Here is a 23,895-nt window from a genome sequence, read left to right on the forward strand (position 1 = left end):
AGGTAATGTACTAGTAATCCCTTGAGAATCTCTTGCATTGTGCAGCTGACAAAACTCCTCCTCTTCTGTTTAATGTTTTTGGTTCTGATTGTCAATTGCATGTCAGGATAGCTGATAAAGCAGTAAAGAGGAGCAAACTATGGAAATAGATTTAGTTTTTTGTCAAAATCATACAGTAATAAAACACAAAAAAATTGTGGTTTTGATGAACGGCAAGGGGTAGAATTTAATTAGCTGGATTGAACCCACCTGGAAAAAATCAGATCACTTTCAAAGACATTACCATAATGTTTTTTCTTATCATTTGATAAACTGTTTTGAAGCTGTAAATTCTTTGCTTAGTTTTGCCTTCCCAAACAACTGAATTCCAATGTTGAGCAAACTCTTGGGTGGTAGGTGGTTGAGTTTTTGCTGAATACTTATGTTGTATTTTTATTCCTGTTGATTGGAAATTGACTAAAAATTGCCAAGTGTTTCAATTACAAGAAGGTCTGAATGGATCAAGGCAACTTAACTGGTGATGGTAAGTTTTCTTGATACATCTGATTATTCCTGTTATGAAAAGAAAGTGAAAACTGCCAGAGAATCATTGCATGCAGGAATGAGCAAAATTGAAAGTGGTAAATCAGCTTTGTTAAAAAAAAAACAAAAAACATGGCATTGATGTGGCTATTTTTGATTACCAAAGCCATTCATTCCTCATCTGAGTCAGTACCAATATCTGAACAACATGGCTTTGTTGAAAAAGTCATGTCAGTTTATCAAGAGAGCTGTATCACACAGCTATGGAGTCCAACATGGCTTAATCTAAACAAGCACCATTTTTGACAAAGTTATGACAAATGCAAAATCTTTTCACTGTGAAATCAAATTTGGCCGCTCATCACTAGACCTGAGTATGGCCAGCATCAAACCTTTCCTTCTACAGGCTGTTTGAACCTTTCACAAATAAACAAATTGCTTAAAATGTTGGTTTCTACTATACCTGTCTTTCCACTTTCACAAATTTTCCCATCATACTTTGGTCTTCAAAATCTGATGCTTTGGAACCATAGGGGTCGTGCCTGAAAGAGAAGAATGAAGTCTCATGGATGAATTTTTGTGAAGTGAAAAAAAAATAGTTTTTATTATTTCTCTTACTAGCAATTAGTTACTCTACATCAGTGGTCCTCAACCTTCCTAATGCCAAGACCCTTTAATACAGTTCCTCATGTTGTGGTGACCCCCAACCATAAAATTATTTACCCAGTAATTATAATTCATGAGTGTCGTTTTACCTCCAATACTGCTGCTTTCTACACAGTAGCTGCTTTTAACAGAGTAGCTGCTTTCAACACAGCAGCTGCTTTCTACACAGTAGCTGCTCTTTACACATCGGAAATATGTGTTTTCTGATGGTCTTAGGGGACCCCTGTGAAAGGGTCGTTCGACCCCCAAAGGGGTCGCAACCCACAGGTTGAGAACCACTGCTCTACATAATAGCCCATGGATGATTTCCCTTGGCTATGTAAGATGCTTTAGTATTTTGACCCTTCCATTGCTCTGAATAGAAGCAAACCAACACTAGGAATATTCAGATGATTGATTGGCTGATAGAGTCCTGCACATAGCACTGTGATTGGTGGGTCTATTCCTGTGGAACGTTGCTTCAGATCAGTTGGTCCCAAGTGTAGAACCCAAGTGTAGCAACACTAAAGAACAGTTGGTTAATTTAGGAATATTGCGTATATGCTTGGAAACAGGAACCGCTTCAAAAAAGAAACATCAAGGACTATGCTATGTTTTGTAACAAGGAAATAATAATTTTCTAGAAGTTCTTCTGGTCATCCTAGCATATACCAAACTGCATAACATTAATAGCTTGAGCATGAGGGTCATATTACCTTGCAGACTGTACATTATGGTCATATTACCTTGGAGACTGTTGAGATGGGTAGCCGTATCCTCCACCAAGTCCACCTATTCCTTTCTGGGACTTTTTATGTTTGGGGGTAGAAAGAGGACCTGGAGCAAAAACCATATCTATTCTGGAAAGGAAGAAATGAAGACAGAAAATTTCTACATATTCTGAGAAGGTAATTGTAGCACAAGTCAACAATAGAAATGAAAGGATCAGTCCACCCAAAATAAATATTTTGGTAATAGGTAGAGTCTCTAGGAATGAGACAGCCCTTTGAAGTTTTTGCAGTCCATCAGTGCAATCTTCCTGCCATAATCACTGAATTTACAAAGCCTAAGGAAAGTATTAGCTGCACTCTGAATAAAATTCAAATGCTGGTAACTTTAATCATCAGGATATCGTGAGCAGGGAATATGCAGGAATTCCAGAGGGGGGTCTGGGAAACTTTTTGTTTATGCTGTTTGGATAAAGTTACCAGCATTTCAATTTTCTTTGGATTTGTTAAGTCTGTGGGGCATATGATGGCCTGCTAGCTTTTAGCATTCAATCTTCCATTTTGGTGGCCCAGACTTAGGGGATGGGAGCAGCATAATCTGTACTTTTGCAAAGATAATGTCTGACTTTCTTCCTGTCCACCTGGAGTTTTTGAGTTTTCCCTTCAAGGTTCGTATGTACCACCTACTCCTGGTGTGCTCACCAAAATGTGGGATCCATCACTAAGAGACAGTGAGGGTACGCTCCATGTACATTGACTGACAGGAATGTAATAGAAGGAGAGAACAGAACCTATAGAGGGATTGAAGGGACAATTTAAAACCGAGAGGATACCAAAATGCATTCAAAACTACAGTATTGTGGCCCATTTAAAAATGCTGGCTATGATTTAAAGTCTACAGAGTTCCACAGAGTACTCTCTGTTTAACGCTGCAGAAAGAACTTGGTGATTGGAGAAGAGGTCAGTTACATGATTTTGGTTGGTTACATTACCAGGCTGGCATCTCCTCCTCTTTGACCTTTTTCTCTTAAAGTGTATGTCAAGGCAAAAAAAAAAAAAGAAATCCCTATAAAAACACACACAGTATAGAAAAATAATTGTTTCTGAGCTAGAAACATAATACATCTGTTTCCTGTTTCAGCTGACAACACTGTATTTTGAACTCTGAATCTTAAATGTGTGGTGTCAGCCCTACTTCCTTCATTTCTGTTAGATTACAATGAACACAGACCTCTCCCCATCTCATTCTCTCTCCTCATTTCCAAAATCCCTCCATATCCCCTCCAGCCTCCCTATCTCATCCTCCCTCCTCAACTTCTCATCTCAAAAAGCTCTCCTCATCTCCAAAATCCTCCCTCATTACCTCCCCCTTACCAACTCATGCTCCCTCCTCGTCTCCAAAACCCCTCCTCATCGCATATCCCTCCTCATCTCATCCTTCTTCCTCATATCCAAAACCTCTCCTCATTTCATCCACCTCCTCATCTCCTCCCCCTCTTCATCTCATTATTCCTCCTCATCTCCAAAACCCGTCCACATCTCATCCTTCCTCCTCATCTCCAAAACCTCTCTATTTCATCCTTCCTCCTCATCTCCAAAACCTCTCTTTATCTCATCCTTCCTCCTCATCTCCAAAACCTCTCTTTATCTCATCCTTCCTCCTCATCTCCAAAACCTCTCATCTCATCCTACCTCCTTATCTCCAAAACTCCTCATCTCATCCTTCCTCCTCATCTCCAAAACCCCTCCTCATCTCATCCTCCCTCCTCATCTCCTCCCCCTCTTTATCTCATCCTTCCTCCTCATCTCCTCCCCCTCTTCATCTCATCCTTCCTCCTCATCTTTCTTTTTCCAAGCAAGGGTATGGCCACATTAAGTCCATTTCACTTCTATATACCTATACGTGGAGCTCTGAGAGTCAAAAGCAACATGATAAATCTAAATTTCTACACTTTGTAATTAACAAAACACCAGAAATACCAAGAAAGTAGCTTATATTAGTACTATGCATACAAAGTTTTAGAATTTCTGACCGCTGTTACCAGGGCCACTATTGGAAATCATAGGGCCACATACAGCCTGCTTGACAGGGGCCTGAGCCCACCCACCTCAGTGTTTCTAATCTGTTGCACATGCCAGCCCTGCTGGGTAATCAACCCCAAAGAGAGAAGGGACTTTTAATACCCTAATATGCATGCACCATAATCCCTCCAGCTGTGGCTTCCAGCAATTTAATTAAATTGTGCAGCCCTATCAATTCAGCAACAGGGCCTCCTTGTTGCAGCTCCTAACAATTACATATAGAGGAAGAGACCATAACTTTAATATAATGGAGGATTGTCTGCTCCCGAAAAGGAGTTAATAGTCCCTTCTCTGTTCTTTTTTTTAACCACTGGAAGCCACAGCCCCTGGAATTATTGTGCATGGGCCCAAAGTAATTTGAGGAGGCCCTCTCTACTCATGCTGAACTGATGGGGCCCAGGGCCTGTACAAGATTGCCAACTCCATCCCCTTATTGGTGGCCCTGGCTGTTGCTACACAACATATGAATATTACACCATTTCAGAAAAAACAAACAAGTGATCTTCTATTCTAAATATTGCCCTTACCTTGACTGGAGGTATTTAATCCTAGAGAGCATATCCAGATGTCCAGCAGAATATTGCTCTATCACATCCTTCACATCATAAGGCCGCAAAGTCTCCTTAAATTTCTTCTTATGTAGCAAGAACTGCATTATTCTGTATGAGAAAACAATGGGACTCACAGAGTTTTTATGACACCAACATAAGAAAATAACTTCCAGTTCAACATCAGCCAGCAGCATCATTAAAGTGGTAATAAAGTCAGTTTTTGTATTTGTACCTACAGGTATGCCTATAATAAGGCTCACCTGTGGGTACTGTAAATATCTCCTAAACATGCACCATGTAGGAGATATGTTCCTGTGTAAAGCACAGGCGCATGCACTCTGAAGGAACGGCGTGCCCATGCTGTTCCTTCAAAGCTGTGTGCTGTAAAAAGTGACTCCCGCGCAGGAGTGACGTCATCGCGGCTCAGCCATTCAAGCCGCCAGTGCCCACGAACCCAGGAGAAGGACTGAGTGAAGATAGAAGCCCTGTCAGCAGTGACAGCAAATTGATGTGATGCATACTAGCACATTATGCTATTTTCTTGCAGGTTTTTTTTTTTAAAAAGGTCACGGTTTACTACTGCTTTAAAATGAACCCCTCAGTCACTTTAACCATAGAAAAGTAAAACGATTGTTTCAGAGCAGGAAACACAAGATGTCTGCTAGGACCTTATGTTAGCCAACAAGTCTCTTCTAACAGTTCTTTGAACCGCGTTGATCATGGTAAACTGTTTTAATAAGCAGCATTTGACTTATCTGACTGATGTCACATGGGGTGGGGTCACATGCACGATGTCCTCGGGTGGCCCCGCCCCTTACATATTTAAGAACTGTCAAACCACCGGAGCATCGTCGGGAGCGGAGCCTTTTTTTTTTACATTCTTTTTCTCGGGTCGACGGTGGCAGCGGCGGGCATCGTGATTGACGTTGGATCTACTGCAGGGGACATTCTTCTAGTTTTTTCTTTTAATAAAGGATTTGTCAAAGACCGTCTCCTGTCTTTTTTCACACTACACTTTTTGTTTTTGGTGAATGAGTAGGGGTACCATATACCACATATTCATTCATATAGGGGGGGCAGGATCTGGGGGCCCCCTTGTTAAAAGGGGTTTCCAGATTCCGATAAGCCCCCTACCTGCAGACCCCCACAACCACCAGCCAGGGTTGTGGGGAAGAGGCCCTTGTCTCCATCAACATGGGCACAAGGTGCTTTGGTGGGGAGTCCCCCTGCCCCAAAGCACCCCCCTATGTTGAGGGCATGTGGCTTGGTATGGTTCAGGGGAGAGGGGCGCTTGCTCGTCCCCCCCCTTTCCTGACCTGCCAAGCTGCAAGCTTGGATAAAGGTCTGGTATGGATTTTGGGGGGGACCCCATGCCATTTACTCATCAAAACAACACTTCCCTTGCCTGGGCAGCCTTGAGCTTTAAATATGTATATCTGCAGTGTGAGATCATTTCTGGTACTGCAGTCTCTGGTCACTTGTCTCAGGGTATTAGAGCGATATTTGGTGATGTTACTTCTGTGCTGCTCGCTGTTCTCCTTGCTGAAGTGGAAGTTGTACCTGAGGACCTGCAGTGCAAAGATTTCCCTGCTTCTGCTTCATTTATTCTGTGGATATGTGCTTTCTCTGCCTCTCTACTGCTTCGTGGTCATCTGGTGGGCAGCTCTGATATAAGGAAGCAAAGCCCTGCACACAGTGCAGAACAAGGCATGCTAAAATAGTAACGAGGGAAAAGGTCAGCTGCAGGGTGACCACAGGCAATGCCTTCCTTTGCCCTCTGTTTTTATTTTTTGGGCACAGTTTCCCCATTTCTGGTACTAAAGTTCAACTTGAAATATGTAAAAATTATAACTAGCTCAATTACTAACTCATTTGGTATTAATGATTTAACTTTTATTTCACCATAGGAACTGACATTATGTCAGCGTAGATTTCCCAGAATTTTCATCCCCCTGGACCTGTCGAGATTTGTCCAGATGCCTGACTGGCAGCTGGTTCACTCTCTCAGCATGTTGCCGACAGCCTGAGCCAGCCGCTCCTGCCCCCTCCACAGCCCGGCTCTCTAATGCGTTCTGTCGGGGCAGAGCACAGAGTGGTGATTGACAGTCACCGCTCTGTGCTCAGAGCAGATCTGAGAACTGAGCAATCAGAGGTCTTTGATTGTTCAGTTCTCTGTGTAGAGCTGGCGAGGGACAGATGCAGCATTGGGCCGAAGCTGCATCCTCTTAGGTGAGTATGCAACTTTGTATCTAACTGTCCATTACTGACGCACCCTGCCTTGGCTACTCCTTGTATCTGCCTGTGCCGACTTTTGTTCTTGACCTCCTCATCTGTTACCGTCCATGGCCTGAATTCCAACTACACTTCTACCTACATGATACTCGATCTGACCATCAGTTACTGATCTGGCTTGCCTGACTGATCATCTGCCTCCTGCCCTGCCAATCTCTGCTACCACCTGCCTTAGAGGTAACTCTCTATTTAGGCAAATTAGGCGGTCGCCTAAAGCCTCGCAGCTGCCTAATTTGCCTGCTGCAGTGAAAAGTTTGCCTACTACAGAGCTGTCAATTACTTTCACGGAGCCGGCAGCGTGGTGCCCCCCCCCTTTTCTGCCAGCACCCCCCCCTTCGAATGTTACTTCCGGTTTCAGGTGCACCCTTTCCTGGTAAGTACAACCAAGGGACACATCTAACCAAGCTGATCTGTGCTTGGTTAGATGGTGTGAAGGGCAGGGGAGACATTAAAGCACCTGTCACCTGCCCAATGCTTTCACATGGGGGTTTAGAATTAAAATTACAATAAAATAAATTAAAATTCAAAAAATGTGCATGTAAACCACATGTGTGACATATCGCCGCGAATGTCAGAGTGAGATCAGTAATTCTAGCATAAAGCTCCTAGTTAGCCATAAACGGCTTTGAAAGAATCACCTATGTTGATTTTTTGGCACCATATTTTTCGGTGATATCACAATTTTAAGATATGGAATAATTGATGTCTATCTACTTGATGCAACCTCATCTTTTATATTTTAGCCAAACATGGGTATTCTATTGTGTGATTGTGCACTTATATTGATTTTATTATATTTTCCCCTGAAAATTTGCATTTAATAAACATAAAAATGTGCATAACATAAAAATAGACATACAAATTTGCAAATATCACCTTTGTATTCTACAGGGTTTCTTCTTTCAGAAATTATATAATGTTCTGGGGGTTTAAGTAATTTTATTGCCACAAATTTAGATTTTTACATTATTACGAAAAAAAAATGCTCTGTAGTCGAACTGGTTAATCCTGCTGTGCGCAGGCAGCATTAAGAGCTCTGTCACACCTTTCACGTAACCGAAGATTTCTGGAGCTCTGACGACCAATGAGGAGTGACGTTGTGTCTGAGCACGTCACTCCTTCCATACACCACACGAGGATCTCGATCTGGAAAGGCTTGCTGCATGGCTTACAGATGGGCAGACAGATAGATGGCCATGAGTGGGGACTTATGTTTCGATTTGCCTAAGGCTTCAGAAAGCCTAGAGCCACCTCTGATCCTGCCTGTTGCCCAGTCAGTCCCTACTGATCTTCTGATGCCTAGGTTGACTCTGCTGATGTTCAGCCTATTTACCCAAACCAGTTGCTCGCAAACAGAAAAGGCACTCGTTCCACCCTGTACCCTTACACAACCTGTTCAGTACACTAGGGACCCTTAGGTGTAAGGAAGGCTGTCCTCATCACTTCAGGTTCTTGCACCAGGTACATTAAATCAATACTGGTTCTACTAAAGATCGGTGAAGTCACCAATTACTTGAGTCCGCCCAAGTGTTACTCCATTTTGAGCCTCATCGAAGAGGGGTAATGTTTTCCTTGGAACGCATTGAATGTTTTTATAGGACATATTTCTCAACAATTAAAATGTTCTTGGATGTTTCACCCAGTCTGGCACTCCTTACTGTAATTTCTATGGACATAGCTCAAGCCCCATAGGACATAATAGATCAGGTCTAGGAGTGACTACATCCATTGTCCCTATAAGAGTTCCAGAACTGTTTCTATGTGCTCACAACAAAGGAAAGACATTTACCTAGAAGCATGGATGACCACTTTTATCGTAGGGATTAAATCCTCCATCAGATATTCATTACTGTAGCCTCCATCTGCCATAGGGTCCCCTGTTGTTCCGGCATCTGCAGATAAAGTAAGATAATTATCTAGACAATGTTACTGAAATAAAGAGTATAATGTCGCCTCACCGCTTCCTGCCTGATGAGAGCAAGTAAACACACATTTTTACTTTGTAGTTCCTTCTCACTATGACCTTCTGGGTTATACGTTCCATAAACGGCACGGTTTCCATACACTGTATTGATGATGGACAACAAGCCTACAAATAGGCTTTTGCTTTCTGGTTTATTAGGCTATATATGTGCTATATATCAACCGTTCTGGACAGGGCTGTGGATAAGGGGGTACCACCAGTCCTCCTGTACAGGGCCCAGGCCAGCAGGGTGAATTGGATGTGGGCAGGGAGGGTGAAGGGTGCGGCGGAGAGGCAATTACTGGAGCCGATCCCCTGTATGGCTCTCTATGCAGCACCTGAAAGCTGGCTTCTTCTCCTCTCTCTTCCGCTGGCTTTCAGCTGCTGCAAAGAGAGCCATACTGGGGATCGGTTTCAGTAATTGCCTCTCCGCCGCACCCTTCACCCATCCTGTGCACCACACATTTTACCCCTGCTGCCCTAGCACCCCTGTGTGCCCCTACCCCTGCAGTGCTTCCGGCTTCCTTCCTCTCCTTCCCACCTTCTTCCCACCGGCAGCTGCAAGGATCCTTCAGGATGGAGAGTGGGATAATGGTCTGGTAAATATGTTACATTTCCCAGCCCCTTCCTTTCCTCCCTTTCTGTCCTGAATGAACACAATGAGTGATTGGTACCAATCACTCACTGTGTTCATAAATGAATCCTAGTAAACTGTGTTTTCTTTGGGGGGCCCTGTCAGGTTGGATCTATGGGGCCCCATGGTTTCTAACAGCAGCCTTGGTTCTGGATACATAATTATCCTGGGTTCACACTGGTGCTTCTGCATCATGTGTTTCTTAGTGCATTTTTGGTGCAGGGGGGTTTTTATGTGCGATTTCATGCGTTTTCACACTTCATGCATTTTTTTAGTAGGAGGAGATTGGTTGTTGAACACAAAACCCTGCCAAAAAATGTACCAAAAACTCATGTACGTGCACTGTGATTTCGAGGACAGGACCCGAATCAGGGGTCTAATAGACCCCTGATGTCTTCATAGAGAGAATCTGTTACTGCCCAAAGCTATCACAATGGGGAAAATGAACACGTAGGTCCAGCCTGCACATGTAAACAGTGATTGTACCACACATGTGGTATCATCTGAATGCTGGAGTGAGAGCAATACTTCCACGGCCATAATTCACAGTTAACTCTACACTGATAACCTGTAAAGGCATTTAAAGTGGGAGTAAGCTCTCTTTTTTTGCTTTGTACCTACAGGTAAGCCTATAATAAAGCTTACCTGTAGATACAGTAAATATCTCCTAAACTTGCTCCGTTTAGGAGATATTTACCTGTGTGGCCACCAGTGACATCGCCGGCGCATGCGCTCTGTGCCATAAACAGTGACTCCTGCACACATGCGTGGGAGTGACGTCATTGCGGCTCGGCCAACCAAGCGGCCACAGCCAGAGAACACGAAAGAAGACCGGGTGAAGTTGGATTCCCTGTCAGCAGTGACAAGGTGCTGTTAGATGGATCCATTTCACAGGTAAGTCTGTCATAATATGCAGTGCTTACTAGTACATTATGACTTTACCCTGTGTGTGGGGGGGGGACAGTTTTTTTTTTTTAGCAGCGGTTTACTGCCACTTTAAAGTGTCACCTATGGACAATTTTAGATCCCAACCACGCCTCCACCTGCCTGGAGTTTGCAAGTTCTTCCTGTGCCTGTGTGGGTTTCCTCCCAGTACTTTGGTTTCCTCCAGCACTCCAAAGACATGCTGGTAGGTTAATTGGATCCTGTCTAAATTGGCCCTAGTGTGTGTATGTATGGATGAGTAAAGGATCTTAGATTGTACGCCCCTTGAGGGTTAGGGACTGATAAGAATATACAATATATATGTAAAGCACTGCGTAAATTGACATCGCTATATAAGTAATGAAATAAATAAATAAAATAAATAGCTTGTTGCCATTTCACAGGCATGAACAATTTTACATCTTTACACGTTTGGTATATACTCTATGCAACATATATTTTAGCAAAAAATAGGTATTCTGTGTGTTCATTTTAGTGTATTTTTCTCTTGAAAATTTGCATTTCATAAATGGCTGCACAAATATCGTGCGACATAAAGAAAATTTCAATAGCCGCCAGCTTATTCTCCAGGGCCTCGGCTTACGGAAAATATGTAATGTTTGAAGGTTCTAAGTAATTTTCTAACATAAATACTGATTTTAACTTATGTGTGAAAATATGTAAAAATTGACCCAGGAGAATAGTGGTCAATAAATACAGAGCTGAGTATATTTGTGTATTTTATATCTGTCTGGAGATCAGCTTTACATGTTCAAATTTAATTTCAGTATTTCTCAACTCCAAGCTATAGAACGCAACTTTATAAATTCCTTCTTAAAACAGATGAAGTGTTTCCGCAACTATAACTAGACCCCTAAATACCACATACAATCAGGGGCGGACTGACAACTCATGGGGCCCCCGGGCAATAGGGCATCATGGGGCCCCTGTATCCTTGCCCACACTCAAACCACACCCAAATAAGCCTATGAAAAGGTACCAGGGGCATCTCATGGGGCCCCCTACTGACCCCGGGCCATTAGGCAGTGCCCGAGTTCCCAAATGGTCAGTCTGCCCCTGCATACAATATATATAGGGTCACTAGGAGAAAAAATGGTTTTATTTGTAAAGAGCTGTGATTACCTTCTGAACTTTGCCAGAAGGCATAGGCTTTCATCCTTAGTGCAGTACGGAATCGCTCCTTGTTGCTCACTCCCATGGTTTTTGGTTCTTTGGAGGGACTTTCTTCCACGCCCTCAATGTTCAGTGGGGAAAAGGTTTTGGCTTTCGGACTGGTCCCACGAGGATTGGAAAGGCGTACTCGATCTAGAAGGCTCCACCTTTGACTGTAAAGCAAAAAATAAACTGGTTTAATAGAGGCCTGTAGACTTAAGGAAATATTATGTACAAAATGAATTTGACCAAGCTATCTAAAATATTCTCAGATGGGCAGATGTCTCCAGAAGGATGGCAGAAGAGATGTCACAAGGTCCTCAAATTGGATGCTTCATTGACGAGATCTTTTCTAATATTTAGGTTTGTTGTATGACACAATTTTAATTCCTACATTTTTCCCATAATAAGTTGAAGGATATGCCTTGCTTACAAAATTTTCCAACAAGGTGAAAAAAACTCATTTTCTTAAGAAACTCAGAGGTCTAAAGTATTCAAATGGCAGTATGAATATGGTCATATGTACGTGCTCTGTGCAAGAGTTTTGCACAGAGCAGTCCCAATCCTCTACTTCTTGGGTTCCCGGACAGGGCTCCAGCCCCTCCCCTATTGCCCGGGGGCCCCATGAGTTGTCAGTTCGCCCCTGGTCATATGTATGTGCTCTGTGCAAGAGTTTTGCACACAGCAGTCCCAATCCTCCACTTCTTGGGTTCCCGGACAGTGCTCCAGCCCCTCCACCCTGCTGAGTGCCCCCCAGAGCAAGCACTTGTGCTTGCTCGCTCCCGAGCCATCTCTGTGCATCTATGAGCCATACAGAACATGGCTCTGCCCCGCCCCCAGCTATCTCCTTACTGAATGAGGAAAGAAAAAACAGAGGGCGCACAGGCCTAGTGCATTACCATAAAAAATGTTTAATAAAAAATAAAGTATGTGTTGTACTCACAAACAACAATATAGTCAAAGCACATCATAAAGAACAGCTGGGTCAACACCGCACTGAGTAACAGTCCGCAATAGGGAGTATAGACATCCAAAAGGCTGACGCGTTTCGAGGACTTGCCTCTTCCTCAGAGAGATCTCCTTACTGGCTGTGATTGACAGTCAATGGCTCCCGCTGCTGTGTCTCAGCCAATGAGGAGAAAGCGACCCAGGAGAGCTTCTGTTCTCGAGCACATCACTGGATGGGGATCGGGCTCAGGTAAGTAAGGGTGAGCTAAGAGGGGAGCTGCACACTGAAGGTTTTTTTTTACCTTCATGTATAGGGTGCATGATGGTAAACAAAACTTCAATTTTTACAACCACTTTAATGTACAGAGCTGTATAAAAATAACATCTTTTAAATAGGCTAAATGCATTGCCCCTTTAAAAGTGAGCTTAAAAAAAGAATTATAGATTTAATCACCACTAACTTGTAGATGTTATAGGACTGTCATCTTGAAACTGTTGTCAGTAACTAGCAAATCACATACCTGGTGCAAAGATACAGTCAGTAAAGACTAAAATGATTGAATTCCTTCTAGTGAAGCCAGGGCCGGAACAGCCTGGAACCTTTACAATCAAGTCTCTAATGGCATCTTCCATAATTTTATACTTACTCTTTTTTTTTTTTTAATTACCACCCCCCACCCTACATTTTGGTAAATTCAGACAGCTTATGGTGTCTACTATGCAATCTTCATTCTGAATAATATAAAGTTTCTTAAAGTGACATTGTCGGAGGTATAACCAGTCCATCCAGGCTGTGCTGCAAAAAATAGTTTTTTCCAACACCAGATCCAGACACTCTGTGGGCATCATCCAATCTCCAATACATGGGGATCATCCAATTACTAGAAGGCCATATTTGGACTAACTCTATAAAAACTGCCTGGGGTTACAATACATAGACCAGTTCAGCCTCCATTCTTCCTCCCTTTGTGGAAGCGCATTGGGTAGATTCTTCCTTTAGGACTCACAGGGTTCCCATGTGCCAATGTATTCTGATGCACTTTTCTTGAGCACCCCTCTCCTGAAGAAGCATTAAGTGAAACGCGTTTGAGACACGGAACTCATCCACAGCAAATAATGTGTCTGTGAGATCAATGATAACTTTTATATGTTGCAGTTACATTTTGAGTCTCAGATGGCACATGAGATATTGGTGAACCCCCAGGGAGGGAATTTATTATAAGATGCCAAGGATGGATCTCGAAGGGTTGTGTTCAGAGGCGTTATATATGTTTTGTGTATCATTTTAATAATGGTGAGACTACTGTTGCCTTTTTAATACTAGCCACTCCTTGTCTAGTGGTTAATGTGCTAATAGAACATTGGATTTTAGCAGATGTGTGTGTGTGTTGACATCTTTGAGAGATAACTCACCTTAAAAGTTCCCTTAAAATTTTGTCTTTCACCTTAGGCCCATGGATGCATTAACCATTTGTCTAGTTATTACCGAATGGTCAGCCAGTATGATGTACCAAAATTATAGCACCTCATGATAGGGCTATAGGAAGGAATGTGGTAGACACAAGCTTCAGCGCTACTTAGAAGTGTCATAGCTTGCTGATTAACTCCTCTCCCTTCTACACTACCATGGAGATCTATTTCTCAGAATAGCATGGTATTAGCCATGACTGAAGGCTCTTGACAGCTGCAGTAGGTTAGGTAGATCTCTGCAATTTATGAAACAGTTTTTTTGTTGATTTAGCAACAGTCTCAAGGCTGTTCAAAAAAAAAAAATTGTCCCATCTCCTCCAAGATCCTCAAGCAGACAGAATATTTTGCTTGTTTGTCTAAGAGATGAGATAACAAAAGGTAAAGAGGTTCTGCAATCTGTTCCCAAAAACTGGCCAGTATATACCTCATTGCCTGGACTTCTTTAAGGCCAAGTCAACCTTAAAATAATTCATTGATTTACTCAAGCAAATCAATTAAGTGAACGTGTTGCTTTAGGTTTAGGGCTCATGTACACTGCAGCTGATAAACTGATGTTTAGGAGCGTTTCTGTGTTTTTTTTCAGCAGCCCCTGAACTCTCCCTAATGTTTTCCTATGTGTCCATGTACACATCTTCGTTTACAGTCGTTTACAGGCATTTGAGTTTACAGTCTTTTTTTGAACGCAGAAAACTTGCGTTCAGCAGTCAATTTTATCAGCGTTTCAAATGCAAAAGACTTGTAAACATGGCTAAATGTGTCTAAACGCGGCAAATTGCGTTTAAAAGCATTTGCGTCTGAAATTTTTTTTTTAACTCTTCCAGATCCCGATGCTGTCCGAGCCTTTTTTCATCATGAAAAATGCATGCAAAGTGTTTTCAAGGTACTCAGATGGACAAAACACTGAACACAGGGTGTTCCTACCAAGCTTGTCACACATTGTAATGACCAATTCACGCCTCAGACCTCTGCCACCCTTGGTAACAAAAGATATGTTAATGACCATTCACACCTCAAATTCCTTATGAAGACCCCTGCCAGTTGGCCTTAATGACTCCCTCCACCAGACACCTTTCCCATTCTTGGAAACAAAAGAAATGTTAATGAGCAACTCACACCTAATTATCTCAACACATACTGCTGTCTCTGCTTCTACTCTCTGTATTTCACTGAAACAGTCTGAAATAGTTAATAATTTACCACTTTTCAGTGCATTCTGGGCATTTGGGAGGTTCTCCTGTGCTTATCTTTAAAAAACGCTTCTAAATACAAAACACAAATAAACGCGCTATGCAAAAGCGGCTAAACAGATGTTTTTTAACCTACGTTTTCCAGCAGTCAGTTTCCATCGTTCAGAAGTGTCCCGTGTACATGGGGACTCACTATGCGGGTCTACCTGCTGCACTTATCAAGCCACAAATGTAAGCACAAGGGTGTATATACAGGTGTATATTGTACACATGGGTAGTGGAGGTTGATAGTGTTCTCAATAATGTTCTTAATTGTGTTCTTTTACGAAATGTTCAAACAAATGGTGAGCTGAATGAAGAAAAATACAACTTTACAAGCACCATACCTTCCTAACTTCCTTTGCCCTTATAATCTCCTAAAATGTTTGCACACTTTAAAGTGCTTTTCTCTAAGCCATCCGGTGTACAGAAAGTGTCTATGTCAATTTCTTTACTTCATGAAAAAAAATATGAACAGAAATAAATAAATAAAATAAAAGCTAGATTAAAAGCTTCTAGAGGCTTTGTATGGTATAAACAAGCAAGCCCTAAAGAGAGAGAAAAGAGTTTGTACTGATGAACAATGTAGCAATCCCGGTTTCATCTTTGTTTTCCATTAAACACTGCAATTACATCTTCTTTGATGAAAATTAAAACAGGCCATGCAACATTACAGAGCAATATGAATGCAAATTTACTTTTCTTTATCCTTGAATTTCTGAGGCACAAATTTCTCATCTGAATTGCTGCAGAATTAAATTTTATTTTGTAAGGGAGGAAAGGATATAAAAGGAACAGAGATGCTCCAAACAGTTGAAGATGAGTCGTTCTACAAGTCCTTTTTTATCCTCCTCCTTTCTAATTTATTCCATATATGCCTTTCTTTCTTTCTTCCTTTTTGAGTGCAACTTACATCGGGTAAAATACGTTTTAAACACGTCACCATTTTTCTAGGTAAATATATTTCTAAAGGTGCTATTGACATGACATTTTCACCACATGTCGTTAACAACCCATGCAATCCATGTATATAAAGAAACCAAAACAAATAAGTTCAGAAATTAAGTTTTGTGTAATAAAATGGAATGGCACAGGGAAAAAGTATTGAACACATGAAGAAAGGAAGGTGCAAAAAGGCATGGAAAGTCAAGACACCAGCTGAAATCTATCAGTAATTAGAAAGCAATCCTGCCCCTTGTCAGTGCAAATTAATAGTAGCTGGTTCAGTCTGAACTGATGGCTTATTATTATTATTATACAGTATTTATAAAGCACCAATAGTTCGCTCAGCGCTGTACATTACAAAGGGGGACAGAACATGTGACAGTACAATAACAATACAATGAAAAACATGAGGGGATTTCGAGCTTATAAAAAGGTGTCTCCATACCAAGGTGTCACGCAACAGACATCTCATGATGGGTAAAAGCAAAGAGATCTCTCAAGACCTTTGCATCCCTATTGTTGCAAAACATACTGATGGCATTAGTTACAGAAGGATTTTTAAACTGTTGGGGCCGTAATCCAGAAGTGGAAAGAACATCATTTCACCATAAACCTACCACAACCAGGTGCTCTTCGCAAGATTTCTGACAGAGGTGTGAAAAGAATTATCAGAAGAGTTGTCCAAGAGCCAAGGACCACTTGTGGAGAGCTTCAGAAAGACCTGGAAATAGCTGGCACAATTGTTACAAAGAAAACAATAAGTAAAGCACTCAACTGCCATGTCCTGCATGCACGCTCACCATGCAAGACTCCATTGATGAAGAAAAAGAATGTTGAAGCTTGTTTAAAGTTTTCTGCACAACATTTAGACAAGCCGATGAAATACTGGGAGAATATAGTCTGGTCAGATGAGACCAACATTTAACTCTTTGGATGCCATAACACATCATATTTGGAGGTCAAATGGCACTGCACATCACCCCAAAAACACCATCCCAACAGTGAAGCATGGAGGTGGGAACATCATGGTGTGGGGCTGTTTTTCAGCATACAGTACTGGCAGACTTCATATCATTGAAGGAAGGACGAATGGAAAAATGTACCAAGACATTCTTGATAAAAATCTGCTGCCATCTACCAGAAAGATGAAGATGAAACAAGGGTGGACATGTCAGCAAGACAACGATCCCAAACAGAAAGCCATGGAAACTCTCAATTACTTTCAAAGAAAATAAAGCTGCTAGAATGGCCGAGCCAATCACCTGACTTGAATCCAATAGAAAATCTATGGAAAGAACTAAAGAGCAGAGTTCATAGAAGAGGCCCACATAATCTTCAAGATTTGAAGACTGTTTTTGTGGAAGAATGGGCCAAAATCACACCTGAGCAATGCATGCGACTAGTTTCTCCATACAGGAAGTGTCTTGAAGCTGTCATTACCAACAAAGGATTTTGTATGAAGTAATAAATAAAGATTTCAGTTAACGTGTTCAATACTTATTGTTTTTATTTAGTTTAATACTTTTTTTTGTTTCTTTGTATGTATGGATTGCATGGGTTGTTACCGACATGTGGTGAACTTTCCTGTAAATTGCACCCTCGGAAATATATTTATTGAGAAAAATAGTGTTCAATACTTATTTTACCCACTGTATGTGGGCCATGGATGCTTGAGAATGGCTGGACTTGCCAGCTACCCTTATGGAGGTTGCCGTGATACTGGCCACAAAGCAAGGCAATTCCAAGGCAATTTCAAAAACATTAAACTAGCTAGCAAAAATCTGGAAATCAGAGCTTTTCTTCAACAGCCATGTCACACTTTCTCCCCTCCCGACCAGTCACCAATGCTGTCACTTGAGGGCCAGGAAAGAGTACTTAGCTCTTCGTAAGCTCCAACCAGAGGGAACTGGAGCTAACCCATAGCTACTTCATTCCTGTAGCAGTGGCAGAGGGGCAAGGGAGGGTAAGTGTAGTTAAGGTGGCCTAATACAATTTTAAGAAGAGTGATTTAAAAAAAGAAGCGAGAGAAGCAGGATGACACTGAACTAACACCTTGAAGTGCCATCAAGCAAATGATTACAGCAGACAAATAAAAAACTAGGAAATCTCTAGGATGGTACCCAAGAATGTAAATTCAACACATGAATATATGAAAAAATTGTCCATATTTATTATTACATCATTTTTTTTATAATGAATGTCCCATTTCACAAGTAACAGACTGTGGGCAATGCATTTCATAGATAGCGCCACTTCGTCAGGACCAGCTACAAAACATCCATGCAAGTCCATTGATCTCAGTATAGTGGTCACAATTAGTTTATGGCATCATATGGAAACAGCAATATGAAGCTATACTTAAGGTAAAAGCTATTGGATTACTTCTGTATGGAACTAAAGGAAAGAGAGGCCCAGGACAAAATGCTGATGGGACACAAGATGGTAGTGTTGGATGAGACCCCCTCCCTTCCGGATCCTGAGAATAAAAATAAGCCCTCTTCGTCCTAGAAAATCCCTAGTGCTTAGATTTTCCTCTACTTCCAATTTCAGTAAAAGAAGGGCAGGAAGTACTTATAAATCTCCTCCAGTGGTTTAATTGGGCACACATAGAAAAGGGGGACTGTTTATAAAAATGATTTTTTTGGCCTGCAAGTATTTGTAAAACATGGGTACCCCTGCCTTAGACAAATAACAGGATGCATTTTGTTGTACCCCCAAAATCCCAGCACAACAACAGCCCCAATGTAAAGGCTGATTATCCCTGGTCTAGAGCAGCGGTCTCCAACCTGTAGTCCCTAGGGCTGGATGTGGCTCATTGCTTGCCTTTATCTGGCTCTTGGGGCACTAATCCTGCCACTGACACCAACGATGGGGCACTGTTCCTTTCAATTACACTAGTGGTGGGGCACCATTCCCCCCACTGACACCAATGATGGGGTACTATTCCTCCCACTGACACCAATGATGGGGCACTATACCTTCCACTTACAGCAGTAATGGGGCACCATTCCACCCACTGAGACCAATGATGGGGCACTATTCCCTCCACCAATACCAATAAAGGGGTACTATTCCTCCCACTGACACCAATGATGAGGCACTATTCCTACCACTGACACCAATGATGGGGCACTATTCCTTCCACTAATACCAATGATGGGGTACTATTCCTCCCACTAATACCATTAATGGGTTACTATTCCTCCCACTGACACCAATGATGAGGCACTATTCCTACCGCTGACACCAATGATGGGGCACTATTCCTCCCACTAATACCAATGATGGGGTACTATTCCTCCCTCTGACACCAATGATGAGGCACTGTTCTTGCAACTGACACCAACAATGGGGCACTTTTCCTCTCACTGACACTAATGATGGGCCATTGTTTACTCCCAGTCAGGCTCTGGATATTTATACTCCTACTGGCCTCAGTCCAGCCCCCCAAAGCCTTCAGGACAGTGAACCGGCCCTTTTGTTCAGAAAATTTGGAGACCTGAGGTTTAGAGAATAATACAGACTTTTTTTGTGTTTACTCTCTTATATCGCTTCCTTTTATTCAAATTTGTGGAGATGAAAAATGTGGGCCTGCTATCCAGTAGTGCCCAGGGGGCTCTGATGTGCTACAGCACCCTCAAAATTTCATCAAGCATCCTTATAGCACCTCCATCAGCAGCTACCATTGCAGTCTGCACTTAACATTGCTTTAATTACATTTTCAGAGTGAATTAAAATGCATTGAGCAGAGACTTTTTATAAGAGAGACATTAATCTGTATCCTTAAGAGTTTCTCCTTAAATCAGAAGTCCATCCATTTTATTCTGAATTTCGTGCCATGTTGGCAAATATGTTCAGGTCTTTATTGAAAAACATATGGCAGCAATGAAGTTCAGAAACCCATAGCAATCAAGCAAATGTCAGCAGTTGCAATAGCCACAGTAGTAAAATGACCAATTGGGGAAAGGAGAAAAAAATAGATATCTAACTAGATATATAAAGCCATTGATAACTCTGCCCCAAATTACATCGCCGATCTTGTCTCCAAATACCACCCAAACCGTACTCTCCGCTCCTCGCACAACCTCCTGCTCTCTAGCTCCCTTGTCTCCTCCCCCCATGCTCATCTCCAGGACTTCTCCAGAGCTTCCCCCATCCTCTGGAACTCTCTACCCCAATTTATCAGACTATCGCCTACTCTGCTCACTTTTAGGCGATCTCTGAAAACCTATCTCTTCAGGGAAGCCTATCCTGCCCTCAGCTAATAATGGAATCTTCTACTCTTCCAACCAGTCCATCCCCCACAGTTACTAACTTTTGTACCACTAGCCCCTCCCTCCTAGATTGTAAGCTCCAAGGAGCAGGGCCCTCCTATCCCTCTTGTATTGTTGCTGTATTGTATCCCGTTATATTGTAAAATGCTGAGGAAACTGTTGGCGCTATATAAATCCTGTATAATAATAATAATAACTGTTGCACAGCAATGTTCACTCCTGTTAAAGTCAATGGAGCGTTGTTTGAGAAAAGACATGATGCCCAACTCACTGATCTACAGCAATCATTATCTGCCATCCCCCACAGGTATTACCTTTTGTGTCAGTTGACCCTCCCTCTTAGATTGTAAACTCTAACAAGCAGGACCCTCTTACCCCTCCTGTATTTGTATTGTACTGTCTGCCCTTATGTTGTAAAGTGTTGTGTAAATTGTTGGCGCTATATAAATCCTGTTTAACAATAAATAATAATAATGTAAAAATGGATGCAAACTGAATCCATTTTTTCTTTTACAAAACGTGACTGCACTGATGAAGCAGGCGGACCACCCTTACATAAAAAAATAGGGTGACCAATGGAGAATCCTGATTTCCAGGATATGGAGAGAGAAGCACTTTTTCTCCCAACCCAAAATGCAGCACTCAACAAATAGCTGACCTATCACTGGGATTATCAGGTAGGAAGATGGAATGCGATAGTCAAAACAATAATAACCTAATCATTGCTTGATTATATATATAAAAGAGATGATAAAATATAGTTAGCGTCCAAAGAAATGATCTATAATGATGAATAAATATATCCAAAATTAGTGTTCTGCAGTGAAATTCTAAACCCTTATTGTTAAAGAAAAGGTACCAATCTGCTTCACTATTTATATCATTCGAAAATATCCATATTGTATACAAGAAAGGACAACAGTTATATTGGCTGTATCACTGAGTGTGGTAGTCAGTGTACTTGAATAATCATAAAATAATCAAATGAGTACTGACATCTGTCAAATCCTGCTGCTCAGTACTAAAAGGTAATAAACTTAATATAACTGTTGTCCTTTCTTGTATACAATATGGATATTTTCGAATACAGATCTAAAAGGTCCGTTATTTCTGATGATGTATTTACATATACAGAGGAAACTAACAACCGTCATGGCTTGTTTCTACACCTGACCAATCATACTACCTCAGAAATAAGGACATTATGGGATATCTCCTTTTTGGAGAAGTACATTAAAGAGAATATGGTACCGAGATCCCTTAGATGGGACGTACCACCAGAAACGGATGATATAAACAGTGAAGCAGATTGGTACCTTTTCTTTAACAATAAGGGTTTAGAATTTCACTGTGCAATGCCGAACACTAATTTTGGATATATTTATTCATCATTATAGATCATTTCTTTGGACGCTAACTATATTTTACCATCTCTTTTATATATATAATCAAACAATGATTAGGTTATTATTGTTTTGACTATCGCATTTTAGACACGTTTCATTTTTAGAATACTATTAGCGCTGCATGTTTTATTTATATATTGACTATGGAGGCTTCTGGTGTTCGCCTTTCATGCTAGTCGCTCTTTGGTTTTTATCCAGCGCTCGTATTTTTTCTGTTTTTTACTAGGTAGGAAGATAGGTTAGCGAGAGGGAGTGGTAGGGGCTCACAGAAAAGGAAGTTTGAGCACCCAACCACAATTTACAGCAATGAGAGCTGTAATAGCAACCTGGCTGAAAATAACTGCCATTAAGCCAAGTAAGAACGAGTTCAGGCGTGTTGGGATCCTTGTCTGAACCAGAGTCCAACCAGAGCAATTTCACTAGGAGGCTGTCTTGGTGCCCTGGTATTCACAAGCAAAGAGACATTCATCTTTAAGGTTTCTTATCTTTCCACATTCCAACCAAAACTAAAAAGGATTTGGCTTAGCATACAAATTAATTCACCCCAGCATGAAGGCACGCCAAGAATGCACACTGAGCTGTGTTGTCACCTTTCATACCAATGGGGACTAGTGACATTTTTTACCAGCCAGGTGGCAACTTTAGGTGGGAGATATAACCTATATAGGGTTACCTCAAGTGATTAGTACCAATTAACGTTCACTCCAGTCCTACTGATTATCTTTCTGTAGTGTGGTATTAGCATCTCTTTATTACCAGTTGGGCTGTGGGGAAACTTACGTTTGAAAGGTTACAGTGGAGTTCCACCTGAAAAAAAAAGTCAGCAGCTACAAGAACTGTAGCTTCTGACTTTTAAAATATAGACACTTACCTGTCCCTCGGTTCAGCAGTGTCCGCATCACCGCTGGATTCACCGGCCATCTTCTCTCTCTGGCGCCAACATCTTTAGTGTGGACATCCAGCTGTGACAGCTTGAGGCTTCACGGCCGGGTGCCCACTGCGCATTTGTGAATGGCCCCGTAGTCTTCTGGGACCTGTCACGTGTCCCAGAAGACTACGGGGAGAGGACAACTTCCGTGGGAAATGGGAATGGGTACCTGTCAATTTTGGGTACCCACTCCCCAAAGGTGCCAATCCTTAATGGGGAGCGCAGGACAACGGCTTAAAGCGGAACTTCCCCTTTTGGGTGGAGCTCTGCTTTAACTTATGTGCAGAAATGACAAAGCACTGCTGCACTGAAAACAGCAGAAGACCCATTTCACAAAATGGAGCATTTGTCCATTTTTCATCCATCCATTGATAGATGAAAAACGAACAGCAATGCTTTCCTATGGGCAAATGGATGTAAACTCCGGGTACTCCGGTTTCCTCCCACACTCCAAAGATATGCTGGTAGGTGAATTGGATCCTGTCTAAATTGGCCCTAGTATGTATATGTATGAATGTGAGTTAGGGACCTTAGCTTGTACACCCCTTGAGGGTTAGGGACTGATGTGAATAATATAACAATATACAGTCAGGTCCATAAATATTGGGACATCAACACAATTCCAACATTTTTGGCCCTATACACCACCACAATGGATTTGAAATGAAACGAACAAGATGTGCTTTAACTGCAGACTGACGGCTTTAATTTGAGGGTATTTACATTCAAATCAGGAAGTACAACAGTTTGCATATGTGCCTCCCACTTGTTAAGGGACCAAAAGTAATGGGACAGAATAATAATCATAAATCAAACTTTCATTTTTAAATACTTTGTTGCAAATCCTTTGCAGTCAATTACAGCCTGAAGTCTGGAACGCATAGACATCACCAGAACACACCCCTGGACATGGAACAGCTGAGAAACCAATTGTCCCATTACTTTTGGTCCCTTAACAAGTGTGAGGCACATATGCAAACTGTTGTAATTCCTACACCGTTCACCTGATTTGGATGTAAATACCCACCAAAAAAGGCTACTAAAATACTGCATGAGTAATTCTATTAAGTCATGCGGTCTTTTAGTAGTGAAAGCCATGCGTTAATGTTTCAGCTGTCAGCGGGGTTCCCCACTGACAGCTGAATGTAAAAGAGAGAATTGCTGGCAATTAAAAAAATTATTTT

The 23,895-nt window shown here is 41.7% G+C and overlaps 1 protein-coding gene across 2 annotated transcripts in view; it reads right to left on the reverse strand.

The window, feature by feature from the left end:
• Window positions 1-23,895, reverse strand: part of KCNQ3 (potassium voltage-gated channel subfamily Q member 3) — a 315,258-nt gene that overhangs the window by 20,465 nt on the left and 270,898 nt on the right. For both annotated transcript variants that reach the window (XM_089685936.1, XM_089685935.1), the window contains 5 exons: window positions 11,485-11,687; window positions 8,610-8,712; window positions 4,505-4,636; window positions 1,914-2,027; window positions 986-1,064 (listed from right to left, as the gene is read on the reverse strand). In XM_089685936.1, the coding sequence (XP_089542062.1) occupies window positions 986-1,064; window positions 1,914-2,027; window positions 4,505-4,636; window positions 8,610-8,712; window positions 11,485-11,687 (631 nt within the window). The remainder of the gene's footprint in view (window positions 1-985; window positions 1,065-1,913; window positions 2,028-4,504; window positions 4,637-8,609; window positions 8,713-11,484; window positions 11,688-23,895) is intronic.

Source organism: Staurois parvus, unplaced genomic scaffold (assembly GCF_062004578.1).
Source record: "Staurois parvus isolate SC_StPar_1 unplaced genomic scaffold, SC_StPar_1.0 ptg000389l, whole genome shotgun sequence".
In the NCBI taxonomy this organism is placed as follows: Eukaryota; Metazoa; Chordata; class Amphibia; order Anura; family Ranidae; genus Staurois; species Staurois parvus.